The 11,076-nt window shown below is 38.4% G+C and overlaps 1 protein-coding gene across 1 annotated transcript in view; it reads right to left on the bottom strand.

Moving 5' to 3' along the window:
• Positions 1-12: 12 nt before the first annotated feature.
• Positions 13-11,076, bottom strand: part of LOC105808073 (serine/threonine-protein phosphatase 6 regulatory ankyrin repeat subunit B-like) — a 69,876-nt gene continuing 58,812 nt past the window's right edge. Inside the window, exons 6-10 of the mRNA XM_012641636.1 lie at positions 9,168-9,255; positions 7,371-7,488; positions 5,913-6,129; positions 1,045-1,132; positions 13-100 (exon numbers count right to left, since the gene is read on the bottom strand). Of these exons, the coding sequence (XP_012497090.1) occupies positions 13-100; positions 1,045-1,132; positions 5,913-6,129; positions 7,371-7,488; positions 9,168-9,255 (599 nt within the window). The remainder of the gene's footprint in view (positions 101-1,044; positions 1,133-5,912; positions 6,130-7,370; positions 7,489-9,167; positions 9,256-11,076) is intronic.

Raw genomic sequence — 11,076 nt, 5'->3', positions numbered from 1 at the left:
ACCTAGGATCACTTACCTGCCTTTGTCATCTCTGCAACTGACGATACTGGAATCTATGGCCCCAAGTAGCAATGATGCACAATTCTCATGATCATTTATTCTAAAACAAAAATGAATTTTAATGTAAAAATCTTGCTTTTAAAAAAATTATATCCTCTTCTACCCCACCTTCCTGTGCACTGTGTATTTAACAATCTGATGATGCATTTTAAAAAATCTGATGCAAATATTTGTGGTACACATTTCAATGGCCTACACTGTATAACCCCTATACAACCAGGTAGGAGTTTATTGCACACCACTGTACAAAGCACCATATTTGGTGTTTTGCAGATACCAAAATGGAATAGACACGATTACTTCAGATTTAAAATTACTGACTGTTTGTCACTTACATTTTCTTTATTGCTCTATTTTATGCCTCCAATATCCTTCCAATCAAATCACCCAGCTTCGTGTGAAGCCCAGAGACAATGTAGAGACAGCATCCTCAGGTCTAGGGCCCCAGGCTGACCATGGATGCCCAGTGGAACATGGACCCCCAGTCTGTGATTTAAAGTCACTATCCTCTGACAATGGCTCACACTGTGAGCCTGGAGCACAAATTGCATTTACTATAAAAGGACTCACAATATAAGAAAAATGGAGAATTACAATATATGAAAAGTCTTTCTGGTATAAAATGTCTTTCTAACCATTCACGGGCATGCTATTGTTAACCCTTATTTATTTTTAGAATTTGGCAAACAAACGTGAGTTATACCGCAAGAGTTCTTCATATCATGTATGTTGTGCCTCTCAGCCCACCCCTTCATGCAGTTTTCACATGCATATCGTATGTGAGCACTCCCGAAAAAGCTCCTGGAAAATCATTAGCATTAGGGACCACACTTTGCTATCAGACCTATTTGTCTTTAGGAGCAAAATGGAATATTTTACTCTTATCTGTAATCTAAAAGCTTTTACCTTCCCTAAAAGGCAATTTCTCCATGTATAGTTAAAAGAATTAAAGTAATGCCATTAACTTCCAGCATTTCTACTTACATTGCACAGTGCAGTGGAGTAAAGGGATTGCCAACAAATTTGCGAAAACATTTTTGCTCCAAAAGTACCTCTATACAGTTTTCGTTACCTGGAAGGAATCAAAAGAATTTAAAGTTTCCAAGAAAGAAACTGTTCAACACAATCTGTTTTTTTCATTAAGTACTGAATTCTGGCTTATGAACTTTCCTGAATTGGCTGAATATTCATTCTTCATGGAATAAAATTAGCAACACACCAAAATGTTATTAACTGTGTTCTCAGGTGTTCTGAGACATAATGAACAAATAAAATTGTGAAGGCCATATGGTCTGGTGGAGAGAGAGAGGTAAGACACCTCATTTGTAAGCAGAATAGATTCTATGTTACTTTCAGCTCTTGAGAGATAGGTGCCTAACACAGGCACGCCTCAATTTGCCCATAATTTTAACAGGAGATTTACCCTTCACCCACATGAATAGGTTTACCTACAGTTATACACTCTAGTGAAGGGCAGAAGATTAGTAGAAAACAGCACTTGAGATAAGGCATGGGGAAAGGCTTTCACTGTAAAATACAATGTAAACATTTTAAATGGCACCAAGAACAGTTCCTGGTACATCATGGGCACACAATAAATATTTTTTAAATAAGTAGATAAATTAATGTGAAGAATTATTTTCAACAAAATGACAGGTGGTTTCCAAATCAACTGAATTTGAGTTAAGTAAGGTCGTAGCTGTCAGTTCGCTTACGTGATGGAAAGGTGGTTCTACTAATAACTTACCAGAGGAAAATAAACTATCAAACAGAAAGTAAGGGAAATAAAAGCAAACACATAATTGCCCCCTTTGAAGAGAAAACTCACAACACAACTACCCCCTTTCTTTTTTTTTTTTTTTTTAAATTTTTATTTCAGCATGTTATGGGGGTACAGATGATTAGGTTACGTATGATGCCCTTACCCTCCCTCCCCCCCAAGTCCGAGCTTCAAGTGTGTACTCCCTTTCTTTTGTTTAACTAAAACACCTGTGACCTAACTCCCTCTCTCTAAGAGTTTCGTTTTCGCAGCCTTGAAAAGCCCTAAGTGGATAGGAGGGGTATGAGCTCCCCACTCCAACTCTCTGCCTCAGTTCCTGCGAGAAACACATTTCAAGGACTCAAATAAGCTGGCTTCACAGAGAAAACGGGAGGAAAAATGGAAAAAGCAAACACTGTCGCTTTGCAGCTTCTGTTATGGGTCTGCTAAAGCAGAGAGAGAGAAAAGCCGTCTTTACCCTTTGAAACCACTCAGCCACTTTGCCTCAACTGCCCAGTGCTTTCTTTCTCCTTCTGTGTGCTGTGGCCATTTCCTCCTTCTCTCTCTCTTTCTAGCTCTCTCTTTCTTTCCCGAGAAAGAAAAATAAGCTTTCTTTCCTAAAACTGTTCTACTCCTGCTGTGAGATTCTTTCTCCAACCAGTTGAGAGCACCTAGTAAATTTCACATCCTAATAGTGACCTAAGGCAATTTACTTGGGATCTCTGAGCCTCAATTTTCCCACATACATAAAATCAGACTGGGAATACCTGTCCTACCTGTGTCACAGGATGGTGGGAACTTTACTTAATAAAGAACCTCAGTGTGCTTTGTGAAGTGATATATATTCTGCTGACTATAGTACTTACCAGTTTGAGCATCTGGTATTGTCTCCTGGGAAAAAAGCTGATTGCTCCCCAGCCTTGCTAAGCTTTCCCTCATTACAAACCGAGTATAAAAGCTCTGTGTGTTTCCCAATTACAAGGCGGGAAGGTGTTGCTACTTGGCTTTGGAATACAGATTGCCCTGAAACCTCTTCTTGGCTGAACTCAGTGCTAAATTAGTGAAAGTTCCCTTATGATCTACCTCAGAATGATGTAGCTTGGACAATCTGAAGTATTAAAATACAAATCAAACTTTTCTTGTACCTAAAAAGAGAAAAGGTGATATTGTTTTTAGGAGGATTAAAAAGCATATGAAGTAATAAACATAAAAAGCCCCTAGCTTTAGGCAAGTTATACTGTTTAGCTTTCCAGCTGCATCCAATTCTCACCCAAATAGTCCCAGACACCTCAACTCCTCTGTTAGTACAAATCCCCCAAAGCCTAGCTTAGGGTAGCACCTACACATACCATCCCTTAAGTGGGGACTATCTGAATCCCAACCTAAGAGTCTGTGTAGGTAGGACTGGAGATTATTGAACTACGTTCACTATTTCAAAATGCCCAGTGAAGGGGACTCTGGAAAGATGGGAGCTTGAACCTCAGACCTGGAGGAAGGCTACATTGAAAGGGTGAATTGCTTAGGAGAGGGCTATTCCTCCTTTCCTGCTTGTACCTGGAGGGAGACCTCCCACCCCGACTCTGGGGAGAGGATGTGGTCTGCAGCAGGTTTGCTGCTTGCCATTATAATTGGCACTCTTGCTACCTCTGTCCCTGCTTGCAGGTTCTCCAGTGCCAGAGAGGTCCCACAGCTTGACCCCAAATGTGGGCTAGGGAACCCTCATCCACTAGTGGGTTAAAAAAAAAACAGAAAAAAGATCCTCCAATGACAGGGATGGAACAAAAGCAAAACCAAATTGAAGAAGTAAAAAATGTGGCTCTTATTGAGGCAGAACCAATAAAAAAAAAAGGACTATAATGAAAATACAAGGTCTTAAATCAATACAATTAGAGAACACAAACTGGAGACCATTCTTCTAACTGAAGTATCACAAGAATGGAAAAACAAACACCACATGTACTCACCATTATATTGGAACTAATAGATCAACACTTATGTGCACACATGGAAATAACATTCATTGGAAATCAAGCAGGTGGAGGGGAGGAGGGGATGGGTAAATTCACACATAATGGGTACAATGCACACTATGTGGGGGATGGGCACTCTTATAACTTTGACTCAAATGGTACAAAAGCAATTTATGTAACCAAAACATTGTACCCCATAATATTCTGAAATTAAAAAAAAAAGAACATGCACACAAAAAAACATTTTCTGGAACTAATAATCAATTTCTAAATTAAAATTTTAATAGAAGAACTGAAAACATAAAAATTAAATTATAGAAGCAAAGTAAGAAATATATGGGAAAATATTCATATAATCTTAGGGGTAGGAGACCTTTTTAGTAAGATGGGAAGACTAGATATCATAAAAAAAGGTGTGACGGACTCAACTGCATAAAAGCTCAAACTGTCTGCATGAAAAATGACATCATATACAAAGAACAAAAACATTTGCAAGATACATAACACACAGAGGATTCATATCACTAAGACAAGGTGCTCCTACAAACAGATGAGAAAAGATAACTTAATAGAAAAAAAAGTGAACAATGGATGGAAAAGGTAGTTTCCAGAAGAAGAAACACAAATAGCCAATAAATATGCTATTAGATAGAGAAATGCAAATTAAAACAATGAGATACCTTTTTTTTTGCCCTTCAAATTGACAAAAATAAAAAAAGTGACATCCTGGGCTAGCAAGAAGTGTGGGAAAATATAACTTTTATATGTGTTTGGTGGAGCAATAAATTACGATATCCTTGTTGCAAAGTAATATGGTATAATTTCTTAAAATTAAAAAATACATATACCCTCTGACTCAATAGTTTCACTTCCAGGAACTTATTCTGACAGAATTTATGGTACCGTAATGAAGACACATATTGCTACATTGTTCGTAACAGGAAAAAACCTGCAAACAATCTGAATATCCATCCATGGGGATATGGTTGAATAAATAATAAATTCTGATGTGTTTATAGTTATGAAATAATATACAACTATTAAAAGCTCAATCCATATTCATATATATTGACTTGTAAGGATATTTGCAATAGAATTTTAAGTAAACACCAATAAAAAGGTTATGGTATGATATTTGTTCTATGATTCCAGTTTAAAAAAGAGATGCACATTCACTTGTATTTATTTATATTCTCAAAGGAAAAATTATGAAAGATACACATCAAATAATATTAAAAAGTGGGTTTGGAAATGGAAACAATTTTACTTTGGACGTCAATATTTTTGAACTGGTACAATTATTAGCATGCATTTCCATTTTAATCAAATAAATGAAATAAAACTTTTTAAATCTCCCAAATAACAAGTGCAATAAAATAAATGGGAAATATGAAACATAAAAAAGAAATGCCAATGGGGATGGATAATGGATGCAAAAATATAGTTAGGTAGAATGAACAACATGTGATAGCACAACAAAGTGACTATAATCAACAATAAGTTAGGGTATACTTTAAAATAACTAAAAGAGTAGAATTGGAATGTTCCTAACATAAGGAAATGATAAATGCCTTAAGTGATGGATATCCCAATTACCCTGATTTGATTAATTCACATTGTGTGCCTGTATCAAACATCACATGTACCCTATGAAGATATATAACTATTATGTACCCATAATAATTAAAAATAAAATTTTTTTAAATTAAAAATGCCAAAAGATAATCCATTTACTAGAAATCAATTGTGACAGATTAGGAAATCATTTTTTTGTTGTTTTTGGCTATATTATTTTAATTCCTTGTGGGATCCCTGGTTATCTTATGTAGCTCAGAAACCCTTATTAAAGCTAGTTATTTAAGCTTATCAGAAGTTCTGGTTAGGAGTTATATGTTACTGGTTAACAAGAAGGGTAAAGTGAACTTTTACTCAATGAAGACATCATAGCAGCCATGGAAAGGGGACGATAGAAACAAACAAAAAACAAAAACAAAGGTATCTTGGGTGCAGAAAAATTGGAAATTATGGTTTACAGCATTATGCCATGTTTTCACCTCCACCGAGGTCACAGAGGTCCTGGGGTAGGAAGTCTAGTGGAATCATTCAAATGACAAGCAACTCACCATTGTAACAAGCCCAGTGCAGTGGTGTGTAGCCTTGGTTATCTTTGAAGCAACAGTCCTCCTCGGAAAGAGCCATCTGGAGCAGCTCGCTCAGCCACGTGGCATGGCCACGAGCAGCTGCGTAGTGCAAGGGCGTCCTCCCTCTGGAATCTTTACAGAGAATTGACACTTCTTGTTCCAGCAGCATTTGCACACATTCCTCGTGTCCTGTCATAATCTGATGCATTGCAATTAAAAACACAAAACAGACCTCAGAGACTCAGGAGGAAAAGCAGTTGGCTAAATGAGGCTGGGCTCAGAGCAAGTGGACAGACGCCTGGGCCTTAAGGAAAGCAGACTGCGCCCTACTTCAAGGGCAGGAGGCAGGACAACCCCAGCAAAATTCATAACAGAAAAGTCAGTGAACACCAGCATTTTGGAACCATCTCTTGATTCTCCAGACATAACCATGAAAAGCACATCAGCCTTAGGAGGACATGAGTTAAATCCTGGCTCCCCCTTGGCAAGTCAACTGGCCTCTCTGTGCTTCCCTTTATTCACCTGTAAATAGGAATAGTAATAGTGACCTCAGATGTTGTGAGGACTAAAGAGATATGTGCAAAAACTGCCAGCCTGTTGCACGACCAAGAGGAAATGTCCAAGAAATAAGAACTATGATTATGACAATGACCACGTAGAGTCCCTCTTCTTTTCATGTATCAGGGTAAATGAAAAGGTGTTTGGCACCATCCCCAAAGAGCAATTTTATGATTTCTGCTTTTGTTCATTTCTTTTATTTGACATGTTTTAAAAAACAATTCAGCAGATGTGTGCAAAACATTGCCCACAGGATATATTGGCATCATTTGTAATAAAGAACAATTAGAAATAGCATGACTACTTGCAACCAGGTAATCACTGAAATAAATTATGGTACCTGAACACAAGAGAGCATTAAAAATGATGGTGCATTAAAAGGTGACATAAAGAAAGTCCTTGATTTACTAAGAGAAAAAAAGCAGATTCCGAATAATATCTTCCGTATTCTTTTTAAAACTGAAAACAAATCTCCATACAGAAAAAAAAAATTGGAGATATAAATACACACCAAAAAAAGGTTATCTCCAGGCGGTCTGATTACCAGTGATTGTGATTTTCTTCTCTTTGCTCTTAAAAAATATTTTGCAAATTTTCTATCATGTACATGCATTTTGTAATCAGAAAGCAGAACCAATTCCACCAACAGTAGGTGTTCATGTGTCTATTTATCTATAATCTAACATGAAATCTTAAGAGCAAGACCTGAGAGTACCTTCCATTATTTTGCCTTTGCAAAAGATTTTGTAATTTCTTTCTGACTGACTGAGGTTAATTGGTTATGTTAGGAAACAACATTTTTACAAAAACTTCTATGGAGAAAAAAAGAAGAAACAGGTCATTGAAAAATTGCTTGACTAAAACTGAGAAAGATGTACATACCCCTCTGTGTAAAGCCGTGCATCCTAGGATATCAACAGCATCTACGTTTGCTTCCTTTTCAAGTAACAACGAAACAGCATCAATATGTCCATATGCTACTGCAAGCATCAGTGGAGTTCTAGGGAGAGAGATAAAGTAGGCTTTTTAAAATGAGATTAAAAAAAATACCACTTTCAGTGGGAGGATCTCTCTCTCTCTCTCTTTCCTTGACAATTGCTTAATATTTTCTGAGTGTCCCCAATTTGCTATATGCTACGTGGAACAAGCCATCTGCCTCTGCTCTAATAGCCACATGGAATGGTGTCAGTGAAATTATTCCTAGGAATGAGGCAGGGAAAGTTCTTTTTCAAAATATTCATGTTAATCCCATCATTTTCAGAACTATGTCACATTTACTAAATACCAATTGGGTGGGGAGTATGTGTATGTAGAAGACCCTCTTGCTTCCATCAGAGCAGCTCTACTTTCACAGTATTCTATGTTGCACTTCTCAAGATTTCATGTAAACAAAGCTCCTTTCCCTAAAGAAAAGTCTGACAAATGTAGGGGGAAGAACAGAGCACAGGGATCTGGGAAGTGAGGTTCTGACTATGGCACTAATTTATATGCCTAGGGCTAGTCACTAGTCACTAGTGCTATTTTGCTCTACATTTCCTATTTTTAAGAGAAGATTGGGTGGGGAATGGGCCAATGGATGCAAATTACTTTGAAAAAACAAACTTAAGGAAGAATAAAAATCTAAAGGATTTTAATGATGGAGATAATCTCTTGAGGTCTATCTTATTGCGACTGTTAATTAAAAAATGGGACGTAGCAGCTTCATAAGAGGGTAAAAATAGGTGGAAAGAGGGAACAAAGAGCCAGGAAACATGGCCACAGTCCAAAAAGGGTGATCTTTTTCATCAGGATATGCATATATACACCTGCCTGCTGTAGTCCATAGGCCACCAGGATGGCTAAATAGTAGAAAGGAGAGCTTTATTGGCGATATCAATTTGCAAACTGGGATGAGACAGTCTGCAGCGGAAGATGCTCTCTCTTTGAAGGGGAAAAGACAGGTTGGGTTTTTATGCCTTACAGGGTCCAGATTACACAACAGAGTCATACATATTCAGCAGGTTTGGGTGAAAAAGCTATACATATTTAAGATGGGAGTTGAGAGCATGCACAATGGGTAAACATATATATAACATACATCCCATGTTCACTTTGGGGCGGGGTTCTAGCATTAAAATGAGGTGGAATTTGGCTCTTTACATCAAAAGATGAATGACAGGACACAAGACAGTTTGTGAACAGTCTCTATAAGTTGGCTGAAACTGGCTTAACGTTTGCAGTTGCTTATCAGAAAAGAATGTTTATAAGGCTAGTCTTATGTGCAATCAGAGTTGTAGTAAATCAGAGTTAGGAGGGTCTGATAATTTGCCTGATAGCTCTTATTGTTAGGATATTTGGTAAGAGCATGGTTTTTCTTGTTGCTGGAAGTTGCCATGCCAGCTGAGCCCCGAAACCTCCCTGCCAGTGGGTAACTTTTGTTTCTTTAACTTTAGGGTCCATCTTAGTTGATAAAGGGACACCTATTTTGGTCTCTCAGGTCACAATACTTTTCTTGGATATACAAACTCTGCATGAAATCACTTCATTTCTCTAGGGCCCTCATCCATGAATTTCACCCAAATATAATATATTCCCCCAACCTCTAGGTTCAGCAGTCAGCTCTTTTACCTGCTTAACAAACCAACCAATTACCTGTCATGACTGATATGTTAACCCAAGGCCAAGTGTGAGAAAACTTACTGTCCTTTGGCATCTTTCACATCCACTACTTCTGGGTTGTCTGCAATTTCTAGTAATAGCCGCAAACACAGTGTGTGACCATTGATTACTGAAAAAGAAAACAACGGACAGTCTTTTAATGGAACAGCACTACATATAACCCTCCAAAGTGAAATTTACTTGGACTTCAAAGCAGTGGTTTTCTTGTTGCTGATATATACCCCTTGGTTTCTGGTTCATGACTGTCTCAGGGTACAGAATGCTCCAGTGTTAATCTGTCTTCCCCTTTCTTCTGTCAGCCCACTTTGATCCTCACTTTCCTTTTCTGGCTGTCGTGTTGAGGGGGCTTTTCCCTAAAACTTGATGTCTTGTCTTATCTCCTTGCATGGGACTGATAATCACTGTACAAGAGTCGGTTCCTCTTTTTGTTCCTCTAAGAGAGTCACCCAATTCGATATAATCATCCTGTGTCTACCCTGCCTACAGCCGTTTTAAAAAGAAGGAAGAAGGGAGAGAAGTAGGGGAGGAGGGAGAGGGAAGAAGGAAAGGGAGTAGAGAACAGGGCTGCCTCTTGTTCCGGGTCATTTTACGCTTAGGTAGACATTCCAGCAGTAGTTCTGATTGATTAGTGGTGGCTGAAAGCAAGACTTCAAGCCAGTAAGGTGTACATGATCCATCCGTTTACTGCTCTTTGATGACGTGTTGGCACTCTCGGGAGACACGGATGGGCCCATTGTGGCTGGAGGATACCTCTGTCCTGTGCTCCTCAAACAACAGCTGGTGGTTTGTGTCTTCCAGTGCCTCAAGCAAGCTGCAGTTGGCGCTCCTGTTCCCTCCTCTCCTCGGCCTCCCCTCCCCTGCCATGCTCTGACTCCGCCCTGCAGACCCAGGCAGGAAATTCAGCCCCATATCCAACAGCTGGGGCGGGAGCACAGGGACTTGCCCTTGTGCGCACCTGGCAATATGCTCCTTTTAGGAGGTTGTGGTCCCATGGGGGCCGGGAAGCAAACCTGTGAAGATAATCCCCTGGGGTAAGGTACATTTGCTCCAGCTTGTTGAATGGAAACCAGAGCCTTACAATAGACATGGCTTTCCACTCAGGGTGTAAGCCGAGAATATATATTGTTAAAATTCCAAACGTGACCTTCTCTCCTCTCTGAACAATGTGAACACTATAAAATAAATTGCATTTGCCACATTATAGATGTGGGGAGAGAAGGGAATAGATGCAGCTATGTTAGGTTAATAAAGGCTCTTTGAAGAGCTGAGTTTTATAGTCCTTTTTATTGCTTGCCAGTCATGAGAGAATGCTAATTTAGCAATGACACATTTCTCAGGAACAATAAATACATATTAGAATTAGCTCATATTCATCAACCCTACTCAAATGAACTACAGGAATAACACCCACATTGTGTAGACTTCTGTTTTCAGCTCATTCTCAGCAATATTCCATTTATGTATCTCAGGAGGAAATTTTGTTGTGGATTGGAGTACAGGTAACCTATTGTTGATGCTGTTGTTTGATTTTTGTTCTTAAAATGACACTAAATCTGTTACCACTGGGGAAATATGCAAGAAGTTTAATGTCTGCCTAATAGGAAGTGATTAGCAAAGGACTGACAGCTACATATTATAGGCAATGGGAAAAACAGCATATTTTGACTGGTTCCCCTTTCTATAACAATTTGATATTCTTTAAATAGTCACGATCATAATAGTTTGAATGATTTTTGATTTTTAGCTAAACATAAGAAGAAAAAATCATCTAAGTTTATATCATTCACCCAGTATGTTGGATGGCAAAACAATTTCTAGAGTTGTGGTTTTTTTTGTATAGTAGCTTTTTGAACTTAGCTAATAGCCCTCAGGTAAATTTAAGTCCCCCTTATCATAAAAGTGTGGCCAAACTTAAATTTTCGTTGGCTTC

This window comes from Propithecus coquereli, unplaced genomic scaffold, assembly GCF_000956105.1.
Source record: "Propithecus coquereli isolate 6110/MARCELLA unplaced genomic scaffold, Pcoq_1.0 Scaffold167, whole genome shotgun sequence".
NCBI classification, from domain to species: Eukaryota; Metazoa; Chordata; class Mammalia; order Primates; family Indriidae; genus Propithecus; species Propithecus coquereli.
The sequence above is the reverse complement of the archived record's forward strand: the minus strand, read 5'-3'. Positions and strand labels throughout refer to the sequence as shown.